This window comes from Actinia tenebrosa, unplaced genomic scaffold, assembly GCF_029948245.1.
Source record: "Actinia tenebrosa isolate PJP-AT-01 unplaced genomic scaffold, QUT_ActTen_1.0 PGA_scaffold5__44_contigs__length_20552954, whole genome shotgun sequence".
NCBI classification, from domain to species: domain Eukaryota; kingdom Metazoa; phylum Cnidaria; class Anthozoa; order Actiniaria; family Actiniidae; genus Actinia; species Actinia tenebrosa.
In genome coordinates this window covers 764,879-791,177 of record NW_028292582.1, presented here as the reverse complement: position 1 = coordinate 791,177, position 26,299 = coordinate 764,879, and the positions used below count along the sequence as shown (strand labels likewise).

The window sequence follows — 26,299 nt, the reverse complement described above, 5'->3', positions numbered from 1 at the left end:
CTTAAATACAGAGCTTGATTGCTCAATCATTCACACATGTAATCCTTTTTTCATTCCTTGGCATGTATGTACGCTGCCATATGGCCGATAGGGCCAAAAGTCTGTGTAAATACAAATAGCGAAGGTAGAATTTGCCACACACCACTGGTTCTTCAATCAACCATGTATATAGTTTATCTGATTCACGATACATACACTTCGACGTCTAGCTTAAAAACCATTACTAGATTGTCTCAGTTTAGCTGCCACCAGGACCTGGTTTGATGTTCTCGCTGGAAGAAATCAAGAACTGTAATTGTTTGGTTGACTTCTCTCCGTAGGGGTTTAATTGCTATTTACACTGGAGATTAATCAGGTGAGAGTTTTGTAACTAAAGACAAAACAAATGACAACTGTTGTGCAAATATTAAAAGGCATTATGTTCAACTGTATAGCAAAACCTAGATAATACAGCACGAACAAAGACGAACTAGTACACTAAGCCGCTCAGTTTAACGTACACCTCTCCAAAAGATTAATGAATAACCACGTTTATAAACTAGATCGAAAGAGGTTTATCTTGATATCTAGAGAACCTAAGGTATGCCCCTAAAAGCGACACTGCATTACAAAGTGGATTAACAAACTTTGAAATCTGTTTGATATTCTTACGTTGTTGGGTGTAATGAATGTTTGTTGGAAAGATTTATTTTGACAATGTTTTGATTGATATATGTTTCGAGGCTAATACGACGCAAACTTGAAAGGTGGTTATGATTGTACAAGGTTTCTATGGTGAGTCTGAAAGGAAAATACCTCAACCGTTTCATCACGCCACTTTATCTTGTAGCGATCTTAAATAGCCTCCAATGGTTCACTGAATCATTCATAATCTGAGTGAACAACTTATTTAAAAAGTAATACAAAGGGAAAAAATCTTTCACTCCAGTATTTATAGAAACCTTTGAAAAGTGAAGTCTCCATGATGGCAGTGAAATAGTTGTACTTTTCAGTTTCAAAAAAAATTCAGATTTTAAGAAGTTATTGAAAAGTCTCGATAAAAACTTATTTTAAATTCATGAGACCAAGAACACAAAACAGGCGTCTTGTGATAGGTAATGTCGTAAGACTTTTGTGTTGACGTTGATAACTAATTTAAGGGATTTTTTACGTATAACCCCGTCGTATGCTATCCGGGTTTCTAACAACAGCATGAGAAGTAGATGGATCAGGGTTTGTGTTAGTCCAGAAATACAGATGAAAGCCATTTGCGCACCAACAAATAACCGGGTGAGTTCGTACAGTCATTATTCTTTTTTGCTGATATCTACGATATTGGACAGGCCGTCATCTTGACTTCAAAGACAAGCTCTTTGTAATTCATCAAAGCAGGAGACATATGGACTTAACTTGAAATTGTTTTAAAATCTTAGACGGCCTATTATTAGTCATTGATACGTGGAAATCTGAATGATTATTCAAAAGTTATCACCAGTAAAAGTAATGCAGTTTGTTAGTTTGAGTTTATCTCACCGAAGCACATGCAGACACTGACAAGACGGAAAGCTTTGAAAAATAAAGGCGGGAGCCCTTGAGCGGCCTCGAGGTCTCCACCCATGATGGCCAACCTGGCTCAAGTTCAAAATAGAAGCACCGATATGACTCTCCACTCCCGTAAATGAGGAGCCGGTATGATAAACGTGATAAAATTTAAATTTAATTAATTTCAAAAGCTATTTTGTTTATTTTTAAATTCTTATATGGTGAAATATTATTTACATCATATTTTTAAATAATTGCAATTTCTAATCGTTCACCCATAAACTGCCAACAAACAAATCAGGCAATACCGTTAGAAAACTAAGATATCCACTGAAAGGGCTAAGCGGTTAAATATTTTGCCAAAATTACTGATTATCATCAAGCAAAACCTAGGGAAAATTGACGGAGGCGCGAAAAAATGTTTCACTAATGCCACTACTGAAAGAGATAGTTGAGAACGACAGTAATTGAAAAGCTAGATAACAAAAGCAAATAAAAATGTAACGGTATTTGCTTACTGTAAATGCTAACTACTTGAACTGTTTTGTGGATAAATTGTTCTTGATGTTATTTGGCCCTTAAAAGAGACCTCAATTCTTAGAAACAATATCACAAATGTGTCTAGACATCAAGCCTAGCTTACAGCATCGTGTCAGTGATTCCTAAAAAAATCACTTAAGATTTCTATCAGATTTGGTTACACATCATATAAGAGAATAGGAGTAACGATTAGACTCGCAGCCCGAATGGCCTACGAGTCAATACGCCTTGAGTCTAAAGGCTGAAGCTGACTCAACAGTTGTTACTGATCAGTTTTTGCTACTAAAGAGCTTTTATGTCACAGAAAAAGGAATCCTATTCTATGCTATATATACCCTATGGTTAATAGGGTACGTTGCACGAGCATGCATCCAAAAAATCGATGGTTCACATAGCGTCAGCTATTAATGAAGATTTCGTTTATTTTTTATTTTTTTTCAAATCAACAAAGTTTTTTTTCCTACCGTTTTACTATGTCATAAAAGCATTGGTCAACCTCCCGCTTGCACCCAAAACTCGATGGAAGCACGCTAATTAATTACCAAACAAGTACAAAAACAGTAGGTCAAAAACATGAAATATATACATCATATAGAAAAGCTAGAGTGATTTTCATATGATCGTGAAAGAATAGGCAAACTAATAGTTAGTAGTAGACTCTAAACTAATGATTTTCTTTTGTTCTTTATCAACTATTACAAACTAAATGGTCTATTTTCTTTCACGGTCATATGAAAATCACTCTATTGCGGGTCAGTCTAATAGAACTTAGCCTGCGTAATGACCCACTAGCCTCGTCCACCCCTCCACAGGTTGCCCCACTCCTCCCCCCTCCGCCTTCCCCAAATTTGGGCTGCTACACAGGCTGAATAGAACTATGCTATATATGAATGCTCACGCCCTACGGTGAGCAAATATGTGATACGAAATGAGGAAAAGTAGATTGAGTCGAACACCCGAAAAGACTAACGACAATCGACTATGCAGGAAAAAAATACTAAATATGCTTTACAGAAGTATGTTCACACTGTTAGGTTCATGCTCTGCATCGTAACTTACTGAAATCAGAAGAAATATCTGGTGATACCTAAATTGAATGCACAGTTTACTAAAACATATTACAGAATGAACGCTGTTTTCTCCGTTTTCAAGCCGGCGTTGTAGACACCGTCTGACAAGTTGTTTGTTTTGCTAAGCTGTTCATTTTTGAATATCCTGAACCGAAATGAATGTCCCAATCAAGTTTTGACACAAGAATAATTTGTTTGCGAAGAATTTTTTTTCAATTTAAATATTATCCTAACACTTTCATGAATACTGCAGGTCTTGGCGTTGAGGGTAGCGCTTTCAATTTAATTTCAGCTTCTGGGCCGTTGTTGAGGATAATAACTCAGTAAAGTCAAACTGTTCTTACTAGAACTAAAATAAAAAACGAGTTGATTGATTGAAAAAACGTTCAGACATAAAGCTAAATGATGTCAGCCATTTTCCTTTAAAAGAAATTTAACATTTGAAGATTAAGTTTTATTTAGTCTAGATTTATTAGCTAAGTGCTTTGATCGAACTAGTATATTTACCTCCCCTGGATTTGTCTAAACACTGTCAATTGAAGAAAGTTTACTTTTCACAAGTAGAAAGTATAACAAAAAACACAAAAGGCACGCCATAGGTCGCCATAGTTGTAAGACTACATCTTTAGTCCTGTTACTAGTGGAGTGCTGTTTATGTATTGTCTTCTCAGAATACATGCTGTCTAAAATTCCCCTCATTGTATAGGCTGGCTGGGCATTTGGCTTGAAAAAAAAATGGGTGGCTTGGCCGCGTTCAACTGACCTGAAGTAATATGGGGTCATCATTTGATAAAACAAAAGCCGTTGTTTAGAATAATTCCGTTGGGATCATCAAGCTGTCTTAACAGCTAAACATCTCAGTTCAAAAGAAATCTCATCAAGTTGTAAAACTGTGTACAGGTCTTTCAAGTCTTTGCCCCATTCAATAGCTTGTGTACTCTCGCTGTCAAACAACGCACACTCATTTGCATAATTGGAGATTTCAATGTGTGACTTTGACAGGGTCCAGGGTATAGTCGGGATTCCGCTTTATTGAGTATTTTGTTTCTCATGTTGAAATCCGATACTGAAGATATTTTAATTTTAAAACTTTGTGACGTGTGTGGATAAATCTATACTTTAGTCGGCATCCGTGTGAAAAGCACTCAATTCGAAGTTACTGTTGTGTAGCGCAGTGCTTGAGTCTAGTGGATTGATGCCCTTGCCCTCTAGTGTAAGTATAAACAATGTCCACTATAGAAACCTATTTTATCTTCTGCAATCATCAACTAGTATCAGATTTAGAGGCGCTATTTTCATAATATGATAATCACTAGTACTAGCGGTTGGCTGTGATACGCGTGAGAACGACCACCTTTCTTTTGCTATTCTCGAGGTATTGATAACTGGTTATAAGGCAAAGACAACAGCGTGTTCTGCGAAGCAGATTGCGCCCTAAGCATGGGGAATTTAAGTATTTACGAAACAGACAGAACACACTTCTTCTTTGCCTATCTTCTGTTAGATGGAAATCTCGAAATCAAATTGCTGTGTTGATGTATTCATTTTGTGCATGTTTTATTCTAGACTTCGCCGATATGCGGTTGCCAAGAGAAGACTTACTCCTGATTATAGTTCACTTGCAATTGGTTTATGGCTTATTGAAGAATTCGCATGGGATTCCAGATCACAACCAAGGTGAGTTCAAATTCTTGGTTAATTTACTAGATAACTTTACATTGGAGAAAATACGTATATATTTTTACTTTCGTTTTAAAATACTTTTGATGATGATGATGATTGCATTACCAAAGCGCTTGTCGATGGACTTCTTAAATATCAATCACTTATGAGATTCGAATTCATCAACTCTCTTTCTTTTAACACTCTAGGCAATTTTATCAACCAACTACACGACTACGATATTGTGATTCCAACTAAAGTGGATAAAGATGGTACATTTATTTCCCATGCTGTACATCATGATGTTGAAGAAGGTGACACAGAGGAAGCGAGTGACATCCAGTACAAGATACCTGCATTCGGTAAAGAACTTCATTTGGCTTTGACGCGCCATGTAAAATTTATTGCACCTGGATTTGTCGTCCAAGAAGGAACACGTTTAAGACAACATAATCACAAGTGTCATTTCAGTGGGCGCCTCAAGGATCAGCCTGGCTCGACGGTGTTTGTGAGCAACTGTCGTGGATTGGTAAGTTTATACATGTAAAGCCAAACCCGGGATAAATTGCCTTTGTTTCACGTAATTACCACCCAAATAACAGCACACACACAATTCGAAAACCAATAAACTGACAGAATTGGAAAAGCTCGTTCAATACTGTTTACAATGATATGCAGGATACCGCGTGACACTGCGCCGGCTACTTGGGCTCACAGCACGGCGTGCAAGGCCTTTGCCCTCTCTTGTCTACCGTTAAATTGTTTTAATATCTTAATATCATATGTGTATATTTAAACCACAAGTTGGTTGGCATTCCAAGAGAATGAATAGCTAAGGTCCTATTAAAAACTAATGAAACATGAAACTATTCATTATTGAAAAATAAAAACATCAATATAGCCTTCTGACGACGCTCTAAATCTATCGCATGGTCAATAGCCTTACTTATACACAGCAATAAAAAGATGTTTATTATTGTAAGCTGTTTCTAAAGGATCAGAAAGAAACGTTTATCTAAAGATGGTTAACTTGGGAATCCCAATTGTTGACAACAACTTTCGAAGCGATGAAAGGTTTCGTCTGGATCCAATTTGCCTACAAAGTGACCGGAAACTGAAACTGCATTTTTGCAAATAAAAGTTGTGTTTTGACAACAGTCAATAGATTTGCGTTGATGTCATTACTAAAGCACTTGGAAATGTTCAGGAAATGGTTCTGTTCCTAGATTGGATCTGAAAACATCATTACGGACAAGATAATCATTCTCGAACATATTTTTCTCCTGTGTTAATTTTTCGGTGTAAAAATGGTTTTTCTCTCTTTTATCTTTCTTTTCTTTTTTCAAGTAGTTCTTAGTCCTAATCTTTCTATTCTTAGCTGCTGTTATATTTTTAAAACTCGTTATACTTGTGGATTAACTTATTTAGTTTCAATGAAGCTTCTATCGTCACGTCTATCTCGATAAACTTTGCCCTCTTTCGTTCCCACTCCTTGTCATATTTCTTACCGCACCGTCTTCACAACACATACTTCTGCTCATTGGGTAGTCGTATGTCTTCTTAATATTCCTTTTGTTTTCACATCAAACATTTTTCTCTAAGGTTTAGATCTGTAAACGAAATGCACCGACTCGGACATGTTGGTTGGTGGCTGGTAATGTGGCACATTCTACACTCCATTCTATACTCCATTCTAGACCAATGAATTAAAGTTCACAGGTCATAAAGTGACCGCGAAGAAAGAACGAGTGGTACCGAATGAAATCAAGATATGATCTGCTGATCCAGTTATCTCTAAAAGAATAACGAGAAATGAAATCGATGCTATCCATTCATTACTGGTTTCATCTGCGAACATTAAAACAGGCCCCCATGTTCTTTGCATTAGTCAGGATACAAGTATGAATTGTTCATTGATTTCATATTCCAGGTATCATGACCAGCATCTTAATAGGTCAACGCCTTAAGAAAAAATTCAAATTTACCTCAAAATTGAATTGCTCTTTGTTTCCTCAAGCGATTGCCATTATCGTGTGATATGTTAATGATGGTGAGAATGATGATAACACATGAACACAGGAGACGCTTTCAGCTGCAGTGAAAGACATTCAGCGGTTTAATGAATGAGCTGCCAACTTGAGCACAAAGCAATGCATCGGGAGTTTTGAAACATCACTTCATTATCAAACTGCAAGCTCTTCATGAATTTTTATGTAGAAAAACAAAACAGCTCATAGTTTGCTCTTCTTACCATGAAATTAACTAAGGAATTCGAATCTAGAATAAACAAAATATCACTCGTAAATTAACTCTTATTCAAAACGTTTGTTCAAACAATTCCTTAAGCCAACAACATTTCTTTTTTGGGGGGAAAAGGATAAGACTCTTTTAATGTTTTTTTTTTTTAAGTCAGGAGAAAAAGATACTCAGTATCGTGTTGTTTTTGATCTTGCAATTAGGTTTGAACTTCTCAGTAATCTTGGTTAAAAGGTTGATATCGATGCTAAAGCGTTAACGGATATCCTTCAAAACTGACATTCTTGAGTTCAGGTATCTAATTTGTGTCAACGCCCATACTTATAATTCACGTTCATCCCGAGCTCTTGTGGATTGTTTGTGATTTCTCGTAGTTCTTGGCGGACTCGCATCTCTCGTTCCATCTTATCTCAATAATACAAGCCGTGTTTATCTCTGCACTTGGTATTATTGATAACCTTCCTGCCCTTGCATTAGAAATCCATAGAAGAAGATAAGTCAGAGCATTCTTCCTTCTGTTTTAGTCGCACCCAGGTACAGACTTGCAGATATTTTTGAACTCCAACCTCGTTAATACGACCACAAGTATCTATACTTTGCATTGCTAGCCGAAGTATGGCATTAGTTTTATGTCATACTATTTGTCTAACTCGTTTCAAGTTATCCAGCGACATTGTTTGGTTTCACCTTTGCCTCGCATTTTAAGATTTGTTTGTCTTGCTGGTTCTAGAATCCTATTTACAAGTAACAGTACAAAGGAATTCCAGACATTCTTTCTATAAACACGAACACTAGGAACTAGAAATAAAGGGGCTTTTTTATCCACTATATGGTTTGAATCGGTGGGGGATAGACATACAGACAGACAGACATAGATAATATTAATTTAGGCACTGCATAAAAGCGGAGCTCCCACTATGCACAGGGAGGCCAATTTAGATAAAACTGAAAGTTGAAAATAAAATCGGGGGGAAATCTTCAATTTCTTCTTCTTCTTCGCGATGAAGAAAAGTAAAAAAATGCCGCGATTGTTTTCTACAAACACAGACCTGAATTCTTGAAGAATACTTCTTGATCCATCTTTGACTACATGAAACTAGTTTTCTTAAATCTGTTGTTGGTCTGGCTTTGAAATCAAGCGGGATCTCCGTGTTGTGTACACGGACGGACGTACTTACGGACGGACGGAAGTGACGTCAGCCAAACCATAAAAAATCAACTCGATGGGTTTACTTTTTTTCTCAAGTATGATGCTCCGCTCTGGCGGGGGAGCTCCGCTAAAACGTGTAGTGAGAAAGTTATTCCATATGCTCGACAGAAAATTTCTCTTAAATTTCTCTTTTGCCATAGAGATGTGTTTTTCCTCCTCTTCAAAATCTCATATACTTTAAAGTTCAACGCTCCCTCAATTAAACGCATGGATATTCTTAACCTGAAACCAAGGTTTGCTAACGCTCGGTAAAAGAAAGTGTGAAATTAGAGTATTTGACCATAACTTTGGAATATGACCTCGGACAAAACCTATTCACTACGGACCGACTGCAGATGATAAATGACCAATATATTCATTATTTTAGTTGGTTAGTTAATCAGTTTATTGACATAAGTCTAAAGCCACACCTACAGAGACCTCTAATAGCGCTAAATAACCATTAATAGTACGTATTTTTTCTTGATACTACAGGAAGGTGTTATCCAGGATCCTAATGGTGATCATATTTTCATTGAGCCGGTACGTGGGTATCTTAATAAAACACACGATGTCAAGCATCCACACCTTGTTTACAAACGATCAGCAGTTAAACCAGCAGTTGATGGAAGGCCAGGCTGCGATACTCAAGGTAAGCGGCAACATATGTCTACACAGCCAAAACGTTACATGATCTGAGCATGCGCAGTTGTCGTCCTCAAAACCTTACATAATCTGTTCTTCCTTAAATTTATGTAAGATATGCTTTTATGTAAGATTATTAATTTCTTTATTTAGAAAAAATATCGCTAGCTCAACGTAAAAAGGAACCTTATCTGGAACTGATACGTGAGTACAGTCATGATCGTCAACGACGGTCAATATCAAGTGAGCGTAATGTGGAGGCACTGGTGGTTGCTGACAAGACTATGTATGACTTTCATAAAGATGACGTGGAGAACTATGTCCTCACCGTTATGAACATGGTAAGAACAGAAGAACTATTTCTCTTTACCCTGGGGAGATATATATATATTTTTCATGTCAGACCACGTGTCATTCCCCATAAGTATAGTATCGTGTCTATGTTTAACGGTCGCGCGCGAGAAGACACATGAATATGGATACAACTCAAACAAAGAATCTTATTCAAAAGAGAATGGCAATGAATGGCCTGAAATGGGAAAACATCACGCCAAAGGTAAAGAGGTCTATTATCTCAGATTCTAAGACAAGATGCCCGAAGTGAAGCTGGCTATATTCTAAAGGTAGAATATGATGGACCAGACACTCTTGGAAATTTTTCATGATTTTGCATTTCATATTATCTCGTAAAAAAAGTAGGGGAAATGACAAAAATAGGCAATATTCATATGATGGTCATCTGCCATCTTGGAGGGTTAGAAACATAATTGCCCTCCAATATGGCGGGAAATAACCTCGTGATCAATGCACAAAAGTTGAAAGAGATTTGAGAAAATGAGGGAGGATTAATCACAAGGTCCTGATAAGATCTTTCATGTCTAGTTTATCATTTGTTTTATAGTGGATATATTTTCTCTGTCTTGCCTCTTAGGTGAATAATATATATCGTGACCCGAGCATCGGCAATGCCATCAACATAGTGGTGGTACGACTGATAATACTGAAAGAAGACCAGGTATCTATATATTGCACGTATTCAGTTAATTGTTACAAAACACCTATTACATTAAGCACAGGAAAAAAAGAACTTCCAAAACCAAAACAGTCCCCTATCTATTGATGGGTGGCAAGCATTCCCAAGAGAGTCAAAAAACAAAAACCTGGCGGCCATTTTGGTGTCGTTAACAATGGATGCTAATGAGAAATCTCTTTCCCGAGAGGCCGCGATGAAGCAACGTGCAATCGAAGGGTAGAATGTTCCTCATTACAGACCACGTGTTCAAGCAAATGACAGAAATGAAGACGTATCAGTATTGAAACAAGACGACAAGGGCTAAGAAATCTCCCGCAAGAAAACTTAGCTAAGTGTCTTATTGCATTTTTTTTCTTTTGCAGCCGGATTTGAATGTAACACATCATGCAGATGACACTTTAGTGAGCTTCTGTCGATGGTCCACGTCTGTTAATCCTAAATCTGATAACCACCCTAACCATCATGATCTTGCTATACTTGTGACAAGGTTAGTTCATAGTCGGTCATAATAATCTGTATCAGTCCCTGCCATCATTATCTAACTATACATTTGACATCCGAGGTCACTATTGCAACTGCCCTCCTAACACACAAGGCATGAAATGAAATGGATCAAACACATAGAAATTATAATATTCGTGGGAATTGTGCAGATTTGATATGCGTTTATCAAATATTGTCGTCCTTCAGACTAAACAACCAATCAGACTGACTTGATTTACATTCAACAAAATGATAAAGGCCACCACAGCTTTTGGCATTTTATGATGAATTACTGAGGGAATTCCAAAGACAAAAATGTCTGACTGAATCTAGCCGTTTGCAAACCCATTTTCACAAGAAGAATATTATCGAGTCTTTTTCATCTAGCATCTCAAGAACTTATTTGCAATATGGCAAGAGTGAATGCCAGTTATTAAATTTTCTATCCAAATCGAAAACATTTCCAAGAAAAGCATATTATCACCATCTGTTAAATCTTTTTAAAGATTAAAAAAGATTACATTTTGCAGTCGGTCTGTTTAGCTTAGAATCGTGCACGTAGCAAGAGCTCGTTTAATGGGAAACTTCCACCCCATTTTCGGCTTTACAAGGGTCGTATTGAAATGTGAAGTGCCAAAACAAACGACAAAGTCTAAAACATTAGCATATATACAACACCCTTCAGCGTTAGGATTCAAAATATGCCATTGACTGAGTCATGTTTTTTTTTCACAGACGTGATATCTGCAAAGGAATTAACGAGCCCTGTGGCACTCTTGGTGAGTGATTATTAGTAGGTTGTTCAGTCTTATCTAGAGTTTTGAAGTGTGGTGTCACTCGGACATATATTGACATTATTGCAATTTTCTAAAGATTGGTTCACAACATCCAACTGAAGCTCAATACAGTGGCCTACGAATTATTTTATTAAGCGCTTAAATGTGTGAGATATTTTGTTCCGTATATTAAAGGATAACTGAAAAATTCTGTGCGAACAAATAAAGCTTGGATGATTGATTGATTGATTGGATGATCGATCGATATTGACTGCTTTCTTTCACGCAGTTCCTACTGATTTTTTGGCAAAATCTTAAGCGCGAAAACGCGACCCCCCTCAATTCATAGTCTTCTCCGCAGCGGTTATTAGTTTCGGTCCCAGTTCCTCACGGGCCCCTTGCTCGAATTAGTTTTGACATTTTTGGCTTTACTAATAGATTAGACTGTTACTCACGACATTGCATTTAGTGCCGCATTTTTGCCCCGTATATGTTCAAAGATTTGTCGTGCATACCAACTGTCAAATTCCTAAATGTTTTTGCAGGTCTGGCTCAAGTAGACGGCCTCTGCACGAGACGAAAAAGTTGTAATATTAACGAAGATAGTGGTCTCTTGGTAGCATATACAATAGCACATGAAATAGGACACAAGTATGTTGCACTATTATATGCATATCTAAATGTAATTCAGCAAATACAGCAATCAACACCCACCCTCACTGGCCTGCAGCACCATCCCTGCACAAGTCATTAAAACTAAATCAACATTTATAATACATTTAATATGCGGGCATTTGAACTAATCAGGGAAGAACGACATAGCTTTTTAATGGTTCCAAGACGGTATTATAGTCAACTCAAGTGGTTTTTAAAGAGAAAACCATAGTGGTAAAGCATTTTTCTTTCGTCAGGTTTCGTTACCGCACGCGTTGCAAGGCGTTATGAATCAAGCGTTGCTGAGAGCTCCTATCCAAACACGATAAATGGGAAAAGAATCCGACTCATACTCAGATACCACATTTAAAAAATCCATCACAAGACAAATTTTGCTCCTTTGAGAAAGCGATTCCTGTTCGTGATTCATTCATTCCTTTTGGATCACATTTATTAACATGAAATCAACTAGCTATCGCTCTTTGCTGCAAATCATATATCATCTTGTGATGTTGATAGCCTAAACCGTTGCAGCCGAAGTAGGACGAAATTCAATCATTCAGTTCGCAAAGGCACGGCTACAACCTATTAAATTACAACATATTTAGTCTGAAAGAGTCAGGATGACATGGTGGTAAAATGCTCACGGCATCTCTCCCCTGAGGTGCGGGGTTCGAATACCAGTCGTGCCATGTGAGCTGAGATGTTTTGTTCTCTTTCTCGGAGGGTTCGTACGACCTTTCGGTTCCCCCCTCCTCTTCCCCCCCCCCCCCCCCCCCCCATCAAATTAACCCTAACCAATTCAAACTGGTTAGAGCTGTGCTCCGAAGTCATACCAGGCGCCTTCTCATTGCTTTCAATTCGACTCCGTTGAGATGCGCCACTATTGTAATGGCGGTGGTGACTAGCGACATCAAGTTGTTATATCACGTTTAGAGACTATACCACCGACCAGGATAATATGACGTTAGGTTCATCGTTACACCACGTTAAAAATGTTTCTATATATAACATTTATTTTAAATGATAAAACTATTAATTAATTCCTGACCTAAACATTTCTATTTATTCTGCCATGACAGTTTTGGAATGCTACATGACGGCGATCTGGGTACATGTGGCAAAGATATAGTGAAGTACATAATGTCCCCTGCGTTACATTTATCTGGCAAACAGAAATACTGGTCTAAGTGCAGTAGAGATTACATTACACGGTTTCTCAAGTAAGTCGTACAATATGTGTAGTGAGTGATACGTTGTTGGAATAAGTTTAGCAACGGCTTGCCTTTAAACTTGAATTCCCCCCCCCCCCCCCCAACCTACCACCGGCCCGTCTGCGCCGAATAAAACAACGGATTCGTTTGAAACCTACTAATAAAATCAGGCACCAAAGTTCTATACGTTGGCACATTTAATAACTACAGTTACTCTAGTGCTGGGGTTGCGTGCTTTGGCATTGTGATTGTGGGGATGGATTCTTTTCATTGATATTCTGATTGCTCTATCTACAGCAAGGGCTGGGGTTGGTGTCTAAACGATGCACCAACACCACATCCTGAACTCCAGGGCCCCAAGGTATTACCTGGTGTGCTATACGATACTGATTATCAGTGTAAGATACAATACGGAATGAATTCATCACACTGTGTGGGTGTAACGGTAAGTAAAAGCCTCGCTTCTTCCGCTATATGCCACCCTGCATAAACTTAATGCTCTTGAAAGACAGCCTGGCTTGCAGCAAAAAAAAGGAGATACGTATTTACAAGTGTAAGTATTCTTACCTCATATTTTTTTCTTTGGCAGGATCTTTGTAGTACCTTATGGTGTAAAGTTGGTCATTCTTGTCAGTCCAAACTAGAACCTGCTGCTGATGGTACCGAATGCGGTGAAGACCAGGTAAGGAATATTGGACCTATTAAGAAGAGAAAATTATGCATGTTTTGGAGTAAAATCTTTTTTGTGTTATAGATTTGTTACAATGGTGAATGCATCAAGAAAGCAGATCTGCCTAAAAGTGTTGATGGTGGTTGGGGCTCGTGGAGCAACTGGAGCGAGTGTTCACGATCATGTGGGGGTGGAGTGTCCTTCTCACAGAGACAGTGTGACAGCCCCAGGTAAGGAAAAGCCATCAGTATCCATGCTGGTAACAGCAGGCAGTATCGCCGAACGAAAGCAAAACGATACATACACCTATTTGAACAAACGTTCAGTCATTGCCAAAGGCGATAGGCGATAGGCAAAAAGTGATAGGAGATAGGCCATTCCAAGATCAAGAATAGCTGAAATGACTTGTGTTTCTGCTCCTTATTCTCGTCAAGAACATGGACCTTAGTGTTAAGACTGATTCAATGTTGTTTGTATTCGACGAAACCATTTCCATGTCGGAATGGTTTCAATGTTTTTTGAAATAATGGTGGGGATGGGGGGGACGTGCACCCTGTGCTCCCCCCTATTTACGGCCCTGTATGCGAGTCATATATGGTTTGCGTGGGTATAAGAAAATGAGTATGATTTAGAGTCATTGTAAGTCGTCCGACTTTTTATTTTTGAACAGACCTATAGCAAACGGAAAGTACTGCATTGGGAAATGGAAGAAATACAAGATGTGTAATGTCCAGGTAAACAAGGGCTGTGCATCGGTTCGTACACTGGTAATGATAATAATCAAATACCAGTGGCATGGACGATTCGCTAAGGAAAAATTACCTATATGACTTTGAAATGGATTGTCTTTTTAAATCTGAATTTGCCAGGATTTGATTATCTTTGCCAATTATGCATCTTTGCAACTCTTTTAACGTACCTCTAATCTGTTTTAATCTTTCTAGGAATGCGAGAAGGGAGCAAAAGATTTCCGAGATGAGCAGTGCTCCAAATACAACGACAAATCATACCAAGATAGAAAATATCAATGGAAAGCCTTCGCTGTTCATGGTATGGAGGATTTGCTTATCTTTTAACTAAGTAGTATTGCTATGCAGTGTCGGAACTAGGTTTTGAAGCAAGAGGAAGGGGGGAGGGGTAGGGTTGGGCATTCAATATTGTAATGAGAGATAATTTCATCCCTCTTGGATACAACTGCACTATTTTATTTATTTATTTTTAATTTAACCATTTTTACTATACATGTGGGATAATTTTATCGTAGCAATTGAATAAGATTAAAGCTTGCCTCAACATTTTGTCCATAAATGTCCTCAGATTCTTAAGGGGGGAGGGAGATTTAAGTTGTAAAATTGAAATGACTAAAAACATAATTCAAAAATAAGAATTTAAAACCTAATTCATTGAGGAATTATCATAGGTAAAGTGTTACCTTCGTCATCTTCTTTAGATCGTCCTTGTGAATTACACTGTTCTCCTAAAGGAAATTATGGATTGTATATCAGGAAAAAATTTTCTGATAAAGTCATTGATGGTACGAAATGCTATCCCGATAAAAGACAAGTCTGCATCGATGGCAGGTGTGAAGTAAGTAAAAGACAACGATTTGCAGAACAAAAATGTCATTTATACTTGTACTTCCCCACCCACACAACCCACCCTTGATCAAAATCCTGTCATGTAGATAAATGATCATAGTAGTGTCTTGTTCTATCTCCAGTACTCCCCCACCCACCCCACCCTTGATCAGGCCCCCATCATGTAGATGATTGATCATAGTGTCTTGATCTATCTCCAGTACTCCCCCACCCACCCCACCCTTGATCAGGCCCCCATCATGTAGATGATTGATCATAGTGTCTTGATCTATTTCCAGTACGTAGGATGTGATAACGTTCTTCACTCTAATGCTATGGAAGATCGATGCGGTGTTTGTCGTGGAGATGGCTCGACATGTGAGACGATTAGCTCGGTATTCAACCAGACAACGGGCACAGGTAACGACCATCAGTTCTCTTTGGAACATATTTTTTACCAATATATTTCCTTTATTTATTATAGTGATTCGTCTTCTCATACCAATATCCATACAAAGATTTTTTAAATTTTATTTGACAATATTTTTCCGCTATGTTTTTTCCAAGAGCCGATAAATGGCTCATTAATCCAGATTACCCTAGTAATAGCAAAGGTTTGTCAGTCTTTAGTTCATATTGCTCATGTTCTCGCCAGGTTTTTCTCTGTATAGTCTCCTTGTATGGGACGTCAAAGCAGCTCAATTTGGAAGATATAAAACAAAATAGTTTCAATCTAATAATAATTGGAAATCTATTGTTATTTCCTCCAAATTGAGCTGCATTTCGACAGATTGCAAGGGGTCTATTTACGGGTTTTTTGTGCCCTCTTAAAGTCTTCGAAAAACTGGTTTTACGAATTTCATAGTTCCCACATTATCAATTTACACTAAAGAATACAACAACACTGTGTAACATAATTTTTCGGAAATAAGTCACTGGAAATAATACTTGAATTTCTCAACTATCATGTGTTGGTTAAGGAGAAAGATCTTTTTTTAAAATTGTTTTTATTCATTGATAACCAGGTTACGTGGAGACCAAAATCATCCCTGAAGGTGCGCGTAATATCAGAGTAGAGGAAGTTGCTGGAGCTCATAATTACTTAGCTTTAAGGTCGTCTACAGGGAAATACTACCTGAATGGTCACTGGTATATACAGTGGAGTGGGGAATACAAGGCAGCAGGGACTGTTGTACGATATACAAGAAAACACAACAAAGAAACATTTGTAGCTGATGGTCCTACTAACAGTGATCTGCATATTATGGTATGATGCTTGCGCATGCGTGCAATTCAGCTCATTTTCCCCCAAACGTCAAGAAAACCTTTCGAAGACAAATATAACTTTTTGGTAATAATATAGTCTATTATTTTTTTCCGGTCCGGTATCCTAAAAAATCGTGCGTTCTGATTGGCTGTTTGAGCGAGCGGTATTTTGTCAGTATCTGCCCGCGGTCGCGGTCCGGTATCCTTGGCCGCTAAACAACAAAACAAGTATTGCAATTTGTTGTTTTTACTGGCAATATTTATTCACTTATTTTCTCTACAAAACACGCTGTTTTACAGTCACGTTTATCTCAGTAAGATGTCTGATGACGAGCATAGTGATAGCGAATTCTATTATCCTTTGGACTACAAAAACAATGAAAACGAAAGCGAGAAAACCAGAGAAAAGCAAAGTTTTTCAGTGGACGACGTCCAAAGTTTCATACAGACTCAGCGTCCAGAAAATACTATTAAGAAAACTCAGTATGACCTAAATGTGTGGCGAAGATACTTGTCCGAGTGGGGAGAAACTACAGAAGTTGAAAACATACCTCCACAAAAGCTAAATTTGTTGATCTGTCGTTTCTTCATCGAGATACAAAAGAAAGATGGCGAAGCGTACGAGCCCTCTACACTAACCTCTTTCCATCGAAGTCTTCAGAGATACCTCAATGATAAGCAGTCCACAGTCAATATATTTAAAGATCAAGAATTTGCCATGTCAAGAGACGCTTTAAAGTCTAAAAAGAAACAACTGGCTGAAGTAAAGGCCAAGGGAAATCTTCCTCAAGCAGCCCGTGGTGTAACAGATGAAGAAGAAGACCTCTTGTTTGCATCTGGTGAGTTTGGCGAGCAAAATCCTGAGTCTCTTCAAAGGACTGTATGGTGGCTCCTATCTCTACATTTTGGTTTCCGTGCTCGCGATGAAAGCCGTAAACTGAAGTGGGGAGATGTTTCCCTGAATGTTGACAGCGTTACCGGAAAGGAAGTTTTAACTTGGGGCACAGAAAGAGGCTCAAAAACACGACAGGGCGAAGGAAATCGTGCATTCAAGCCAAACGCTTACGCTTCTGATAATGAGCGCTGCCCAGTAAAATATTACAAAGCCTTCCGTAGCCACAGACCACAAGAAATGCTTCATCCAGACTCTCCGTTTTACCTGGCTATCAAGCATAAACGAATGCAAAATTCAAATGTTTGGTATTGCAAAACTCCACTCGGTAAAAACGAGATTGGAAATCTTCTCTCGAAAGCTGCCAAACGAGTAGGGTTGAAAGGTAATGTGTCCAACCATAGTGTAAGGAAAACGTTCATTTCTCGCTTGATGGATGCTGGAGTTCCACCAAACTACGTAGCCCAGCTGAGTGGACATAAGAATCTCAAAAGCCTCGACTCTTACAGCACAGCTTCGTTGACTCATCAGCGCGAAATGTCATTGACTCTCAGTCGGTCAAAACAGTCAAGCCGCTCTATGATGGCTGCCAATACAACAGAAGTTTCTTGCTCTGAAGATATCAATGCCAAGCCAAGTACATCCACAAGTTCGTCATCAGAGGGTGGACCATTTGGCTATGGTATTTTTCCTGGTTCGTCCATTGGTAGAGTTGAAGGCTGCTCATTCACTGTGAACATCGTTCATCAACACGTGCAAGCACCAAAACCAGCCAAAAGGCGAGGAATTCTTGAAAGTGATGACTCTGAATCGCAGTAGACATTGACTTTGATATAATTTAATGCACCCATCTGCAGTTAAGCTTTTTCTGATGTGATCTTGTGCATTTCTTAAACGAATTAGAATTTGATAAAAGCTCTTTTTTAAGTCATCGTAGCACTGCTGTGCTTGTTGTTTGATCCATATCAGTGCGCATGCACGGTTTCTCAATCGTTTGATTGACATGACATGTTATTGGCTTTTTTGTAAATGTGAATAAATTACTTTCACTTTTTCTAATTTTTCAACTTGATCATATTGTTATTACTCAGTGAATAAAATATTTTTTTAATGATATTACTTCCCTTACAACGTATGCAAATTTTTTTCTTTCAATAAATATTGCCATCCATTATCTTTGACGTTTTTCAAATAATAACAGCAACGTTGCACGATTAAAAAGAAGTAAAAAAATACGGGGAAAAAATAAATAAGTTATTTACCGTCCTATAGTCGGTCCGGATAGGGAAAAACTGTGCCCTCGGTCTTGAAAACGGACCTCGGCCTAACGGCCTCGGTCCGTATATTCAAGACCTCGGGCACAGTTTTTCCCTATCCGGACCTCCTGGCCGGTAAATAACATATATATCCTTTTGAAACAATTTTATCAGCCTTAAGTTTTAAGAACTGACTGAAGTTTCCTGAAATTTTGGAAGACATTTTTGGGTGGCTTGGTGTTCTTATAAAAGTTTGAACTGCAAACTATCCAACTCTACTTACATATATATACGACACCGTGTCTGGGAATCTAACCCGACTCAAAGTGAGATGTGAGCGCTCTCACCGCTGTCACTCATGCTTCTCTATTATTGTGTTTATAAATACACTGTATTATTTAAAAAAGGGGGACAGAGGGGGTGGGGTGGGGGGTGGGGGTGGCACGACAGTTGCACCGCATTTGCCGAGGTCGCAATTCTTGCTATCACTTTCAGTTTTGGTACCACCACATGATGTCCCTACTGCACTGTGAGTGATAAGACTTACAAGTTTGTTTTGTTTTGCAGTTACTATTCCAGACACGAAATCCTGGTGTGAAATTCAAGTACACAATACCAAAGAAGGACATCGAAAAAGTAAAAAATACGCTTCAGTTTAATTGGCGTTACAGGGACTGGTCACCATGCTCGACCACTTGTGGCATAGGTGAGGAAAACAATTAGACGGTTTCGAAGATGCTCAAGCGCTTTCATAAATATCGCAGTCGCAGATATTAAAACGAGGCATTTTCGGGCAGTGTGATACCACTGGAAACCATAGAATTCAAGGCGATTTCTAAAACCCTTGAAGGAAAGATTTTGTTTGAATTGAGCTTTATTTTTTCAAAAAGTAATTATCTTTTCCCCAACCAAACGAAACTTCAAAATATTCCTTCGTTAACACAATTTTCAAAGTTTTGTATGTGTTTTCTCTCTTGAACAAAAGATTCTTTGTTTGAGGCCCCGTCCACACGTATCCGGAAATTTTTGTATCCGCAAATTATTTTTTTGCGGATACGAAAATGTTTGCGTCCACACGCAGCGTATTCGAATCGTCACCATCCACACGTATCCGTTTTCGTAAAATTTCCGGATACGGACACAAAAATTTGCGGACACGTGTGGACGGCGCCTGAGTTGTATCCATATTCATTTATCTTCTCGTGCGCAACCGTTAACAAACAATGAATTTTGAATTTTGGTGTAACAAGCTTTATTGTTTTCTGGGTTAGTGTTTTTGTTTGCAGGATATTGTTAGCTCCAAATTAATTTATACTGTCAGGTACCCAGCGGTCAGATGTCATATGCTACGAACACATTGGGAACTCACCTGTTGACGATAGATATTGTAATGGTACAGAACGACCTGACGATAAACAACGCGCCTGTAACGAGAACCCTTGTCCTGCCACGTAAGTACAGGCCTAGAAAACACGGGATATCATATAAGACTACGACAATATATTATTCAGGATATTATGTGCAAACTTTTCATATGGGATCCCTTTAATATATGGGAGTTGGTATTTATATTGTCTGTGTAGTATTCGTATTACTAGTCCCAAGGAATGCTCATGAAAATTTGTTGGGATCCAAAATGGCGGGAATGATAGTCACGTGAATAGTTGGTGAATATTTTACCAAATGTCTTAAGACTAATGCTGCTGAATTTTTCTGAAAACGTACTCGAGGAGAATGAACACTTGTATTTAGTTGAAGGCAAAAAAGCAATATAAGAGCAGTCAGGGACGACTGCATGGGAATAAATAGCCGCTACTTTGGTCCAAAGACGTCATGAGAGCATCAGTCTCGCCTACAATAGGGGCTTTACAACTTATGTTATTGTTGGTCCTATTGCTATTCAAATCCCTTGGCTTCATAATCTCGTTACTTGATTCCATACAGTTTCAAATGCCTTACGTATATATAGATTACTTCATAGAAAGTGCGGCGTACGGGGTTATATTCACGAGTTGTTTGTGTAAAACACGAACGAGCGAGAGCGTTTTACACAAACAACTCGTGAATATAACCCCGTATAAAGCACTTTCTATGATATTTTGTTTTCATTATATATATGACTAGAATTCACATGCAAACACGTTTATTTTAAGTGAGTAAAAAGGACAAATTTTGTCGAAATTTCATAAGTTTTAATTTTATAAGTTAAGTAGATGCAATGTCAAATATACAAAATGGAAAAACTCCGCACATCAGTTTATAAAAGGAAAATGGATATACAAATAGTCAATATGAATTTTGAAAAAATGTACTTTGATTGTTTTTTCATTAGTCACTGACCTTAAAGTCGTCGGTTCGTATTCATCCCCATCTTTCTTCCTTACTTCAACGAGAAAAGCAGAAAGCAGCTCGTCTAAATCTCTTGGCTGGATTTCTTCCAGGTTTTGCTGCACATTTTTTGTCTCGAGATATTCAGTCATAAAGCCAGGTCTCTCCACGTCTTGCTTAGTGTGTTTTTGTTTTCTTGGTTTTCAATAAACTCATCTACCGGCACATCTAGTGCCACAAAACGACTCGCCATTTTGTTCACATCAACAAAACTAAAGAAAACGCAAATTTGCTTTGGCGGGAAGCCATTCAAATGTCACAATTGCTCGTTTTATGATTGGTTGGTTTGGTCAATTCTATGTTTTGATTGGTTATATTTTTTACACTGTGAAAAGCTGTATGCGAAGCTGATTAATCGTATTGCATTTTTCACCAGTGAAATATAAAGCATAGAGATTTTTATAATAGAGATTTATTGCATGGAATTCTAGTTATATATATACATAATAAATGACTTTACTGATTTATTACCAGTTGGTATAAAGGGCCATGGCAACCATGTTCCAAGTCCTGTGGTCAAGGAGTAGCTGTCAGGTCTGTTCTGTGTGTCAGAAGTATAAAGAATGACGAGCAGATTGCTCTAAAGGACAGCGCCTGTGCTAAAGCAAAGCCTAAAACAGTTCGTAGCTGCGCCAAAAGATCGTGCCCTCCTCCTTGGAAAGTGGGCAACTGGACAAAGGTGAGAGCAGTAGTAGTAGCTAAATGGCTTTTATTCAGTTGTTTTCTCATATTACATCCAATGGCCAAGCGAGAGTACCAGAGTTGGGAAAGAGCATTTAGGCAAAAATTCCCACCAAATCCCACAAGTAGCCAACAATGAAGGAAAAAATCTCAGTGATCAAAAACTTGATATAAATGTATGGTTATGCAGGTTTTTGTGACTTAGACTTGTGTTTTCTTTGTGTGTTCAAAATGTCCCCACATTGGAGTATCGACACTACACGAGTGAAAAACGTCTGCGCATGCTCTTAATCTGTATGTAAATTATTCAATACGTATGTAAATTTAACTTTCAAACATACCTGATAAATTGGACTTCACAAAATGCCAAAACCTAGTGTCCATGCTTGAGACTTAAGGCTAATTATTTCATCTCGTGTTTTTTAATACAGTTTCTTGGTCTGACAAAAGCATACTCTGGAACTTTTTTGTATACTTGGAGAAAACAAACATTAATTTTCTCACTCAAACTCTCCAAAATTCTTAGAAAACGTGCCGAAATGCACTCATGCGCAAACGTTTTTCTCTAGTGTCGGCCGACACTATACTAACAGCTATTATGGTAGATGGTCTTTTTTTTTCTTTTTTAGCCGTTAATTTTATTCTTATCCTATATGATTCATATTCTCGTTTAATTTCCACTTGTATTACATATGTATTTTTTTAGTGTTCGGTGACTTGTGGTCGAGGTACTCAGCGACGTACAGTTATCTGTCAGAGTGCTCACACCACTCGCTCACCATGTGACAAGAACTCAAAACCAATCACATGGCAGTATTGTAATGATGGGTCATGTAAGATTGCTAACAAATATCTTTTTTCTAAGGTAAGAGTAAAAGACTGGGACCTCAACACTAGAAGCACCATTCTGTTTTGCCTACTGAACCTGTAAAACTGCATTTTCTCAAGTCAAAACGGTCACGGCTAATTACTATGAGTATCCATATGTATATGCCAGAATCTCACGAATAAGTATTATCCATTTCTTATGATTGACAGTCTGTGAGTCAGCATACTCTTACTTTAAGAACTCATTGTCGTAGTATGAGTGTCGATCTTTGCTGTACTGTGACCCGCCAATAGCACACTGCGCACGGATTCTAAAATTAGCTTGAAGACGCAGACAAACATCTTGCATTCTGTTTAGTAAATCGTGTTGAGCGTTATACGAAGAGATTTTATTATTTTTGCTTAAAGTTAGTATGATAACCCAATTAAACAAAGATCTACTGCGATCGGCAATGAAAATTATCTGCTAAAGGTAAACTGATAAGTTTGTCCGAGTTTCGCCTTCGTCTCGTTGACGTCGTCATCTGCGCGCAGCGCTATCACTATAATTGATCAGTTATTCAAAATCCTATTGCAATGTAATTGACAAAGTTCTTTCCCTTGATAGTTTTCACTGGAGTCGAGGTTCAACGATGAACTCAATGTCGTGGATCGAGAGCACGAATCACCATATTCATTTACCCATGATGCTACGGGGGTAGTTACTTGTAAGGGAGGCAAGTGTCGAGACTGGATCCTGGGAAGCTGGAGTAAGGTATGGTTAAACGAATCGGAATTAACTTGAATTGGAGGGCAGACTTTGGTTGAAGTCGTGTAGAGATTGAATGTTAAAACAAGTGGAAGTGGTGACACGATGGTTGCGCGCTCATGAAATGATAGTACCAAGAGAAAATGAACTATTCAAGCTTGTAACAATTTGTAACGTTTGTTTTTCTGCACGCGTATACTGCGTGCGCAATTTGCTGTTTGCCCAATTTTTACTTGAAAACACAAGAAAACATGAGCAGTTAGCGTAGAGCGCGCGCAATATGCGCGTACCGAAAAACAAAAGTTGAAATGAATGTTTCTAAAAGTAGCATCAAAGATTTTAAAAACAGCATCACAGAGTGCTCATGATGGGGCGCGGGTCTATAATTCGCGTCCAAAGTGACTTTTTGTAACGTGATAACGATATACCAAACCGTACAATATGATAACACTGTTTTATTGATATAGTGTTCTGTGAAATGTGGCCAAGGAGTTCAAACGCGTCGTGTTTACTGCCCTGGTTCACACAGATACTGTAATCCATTAGTCAAACCTGCTAAACACCGCAAGTGCCGCATGAAGCCTTGTCTTGCATGGAAGGCAGGAGCATGGACCAAGGTATCTTCCATTTGTACATCACCTTCTTTAGTTTCTAATTGGCTGGAATACCACTGTAACCATAGTAACTAATGATGTATATATATATAGCTGAAACATTGACCTCCATATTGGATTTGAAAGGAGGCTTTCGTTAAGAACACTCCCATATGTACTACAAATGTCTGTTCGACAAGTCTTAACGACAAAGTGCATCGAATGATCCCTAATATTTCAAGAGTTTTCTCGGCTTCGTTTTCATGCTGAAGAGATTTCGGACATAAGCATTACGGAAAACTTAGGCTCAGGTCAAACGTCGAGCTTCACATGAGCCGAACCTATGACATCAAAGAAGACCGCCTTGTTTTCCATTGTTTCAATTAGGTTCGGCTCGTGAAACTTTTTTAACACCTTGGACAATTATTCACGTCTCGATTATTCTAATTATTCGATGCAAAGGCACGGCTACCTTTCAAGACGGCGCAGGGAATTGTGAAAGGTACTATTGTGCCAACTTTGATGCTTGTATCGAAAAAAGAACAAATTTTACCTTAAAAGCCAGTAATCTTTCTCTTCAACTTGTCTCGAAAAAGCGTTGCGACACAAGTTGCAAGAGTGTTTACACGCGGTGCAACGGAAACACAACCGCTGCAATGCTCCATGCAACTTGTGTTGCAACGCCCTTTTATAATCAACTGGCTTTCGATTCGCAATTCTTAATCTATTTTATTACTTTCCCGCTTAATTAAACGTGTTATTTTATCTTCTAGTGCTCTGTGACTTGTGGCAGCGGCATGCGTAAGAGAATAGTCAAGTGTTATAACAAAGACACAGGTCGTGTAACGGCTGGATGTTCGAAAATCCAAAGACCCAAACATTACGAGAAATGTTCAGCTGGGAAATGCCCTGTCAAGAAGAAAGGTTCGTAACAGCTATACGTAACAACTATCAATGAATTTAGATCTTAAACGATATGTTCTCGAAAGCCGTAAATCAATGCTGAAAAGCCCTGACAAAAACCATGTAATATAGAAATGCGTTTGGGGAGCAGCAGGAACAACAGCAGCAACAGCCATTTGCAACAACAACGACAGCTAAAACAGCAGCAGTAACGACAAACGTTAAAAAAAGCTGGTTTACACCATAAACCACGAGTGTAATAGTTTTTCATAATGACAGACAATTTAATTTTCTCTTAACAGAAACCAAGAAAAAATGTCCAGAATATGGAAAGGATGCTTCCTTTTGTAAATTAGTTGGACTTCATGGATTTTGCAAATTCTCTCACTGGAGGAACCGATGTTGCCTGACTTGTGCAGGACGGCCTAAATCTATATTCTGATCCTGCCATCGATAGGATCTAGTTGAATTGGATCAAGGCGCGATTTTGAAAAAAAGCAAGAAAAATGGACATGAAGTAACAGCTTCACAAACACGTGACTGCGGTAGCACCGAAATATGGTCTTACGTTGAACATCACGCCATATCATGGCACATAGCTTTGACCACTCCGACACCCAAGCTATACGTCTTGTAGTCCTTGTAGAAACGCCATGGACAATATAAAGCATTGTAGAATTATTATCATATTAGCTAAATATAAACATAGTTAATATTATCTATTAACTATGATATAAAGCAGCATTTGTTGAACAGAGAAAGACAAACTTGTCTTGTCTTGTCGGACTAGAGAATACGTGATTCGTCACGCCATAAATGAAATAAACAGCTCAATGTGAACAACGTCTCAATATCAAAAAAAATAGTTTTTTCGAAACTTTTTTACTAAAACTTACAATGGACATAAACGATATCATGACAAGATGTCCAGCAAAGAAAGTACATCAAACAAACAAAACAAAACAATAAAAAAACTGTTAGTGCTTCTTTTTCATGGCAGAAAAATAGAGCTATTTCACATAGGTTGAATGGGAGAATGACGATTGCACTACCGAAAGGAACTGTGGTCAAACTATCAAGAAGACATAAATGGAATACATGACGACCGCGTCAACTCACTATCTACTGCGATTCTCAATATTTCACTGCAAATTTAAACATTTCAATAGAGCATTTGCATGATGGCGTCATTTGACTCCCAATACCATAATGCTTCGCGAATTTTCTTTTTTATTTAGATTTGTATTCTCTAAAGAGAATAGTAAAACAGTTGGTGCTAGTTAACTGAACAAAAGAAAGTGCGCAAGGAAGTCTGTTAGTGGAGGCCAGTGGAGGCCAGTGACGCCATCATGCAAACGTCCAATTGCTTGTTGAGAAATTGTTTTTCACTGCTGCCAGTCAAAAGTATAAAAGGTACGGACTAATTTTTTTTTGATTGATGGCAGCGATGAGCC

General features: G+C 38.2%; 1 protein-coding gene across 4 annotated transcripts; it reads left to right on the top strand.

Annotated features, from left to right (window-relative positions):
* The first annotated feature begins 101 nt into the window (after positions 1–101).
* LOC116294202 (A disintegrin and metalloproteinase with thrombospondin motifs 6) lies at positions 102–25,688 on the top strand. 4 transcript variants are annotated; one of them, XM_089038352.1, is made up of 26 exons: positions 102–355; positions 4,698–4,808; positions 5,003–5,322; positions 8,734–8,890; positions 9,037–9,224; positions 9,815–9,898; positions 10,279–10,403; positions 11,135–11,178; positions 11,721–11,826; positions 12,912–13,052; positions 13,341–13,488; positions 13,633–13,725; positions 13,798–13,943; positions 14,384–14,447; positions 14,658–14,763; positions 15,164–15,300; positions 15,590–15,710; positions 16,316–16,557; positions 19,272–19,410; positions 20,026–20,155; positions 21,567–21,771; positions 22,480–22,638; positions 23,209–23,355; positions 23,817–23,966; positions 24,716–24,866; positions 25,148–25,688. In XM_089038352.1, exons 2-26 carry the CDS (start codon positions 4,709–4,711, stop codon positions 25,285–25,287), a joined length of 3,543 nt encoding a protein of 1,180 aa, XP_088894478.1. In that variant the 5' UTR covers positions 102–355; positions 4,698–4,708; the 3' UTR covers positions 25,288–25,688. The 4 variants fall into 4 exon arrangements, with proteins under 4 accessions (XP_088894478.1, XP_088894476.1, XP_088894479.1 ...); XM_089038350.1 differs by lacking the exon at positions 102–355 and adding an exon at positions 4,271–4,344; XM_089038351.1 differs by lacking the exon at positions 102–355 and adding an exon at positions 4,433–4,506.
* Positions 25,689–26,299: the final 611 nt, after the last annotated feature.

Excerpts from the sequence above, each read along its gene's own strand:
- LOC116294202 (XM_089038352.1), top strand. The coding sequence starts at position 4,709 with ATGCGGTTGCCAAGAGAAGACTTACTCCTGATTATAGTTCACTTGCAA. Across the intron at positions 11,827-12,911 it reads GCACATGAAATAGGACACAA|TTTTGGAATGCTACATGACG; the intron begins GTATGTTGCACT and ends CTGCCATGACAG. Across the intron at positions 13,053-13,340 it reads TACATTACACGGTTTCTCAA|CAAGGGCTGGGGTTGGTGTC; the intron begins GTAAGTCGTACA and ends CTCTATCTACAG.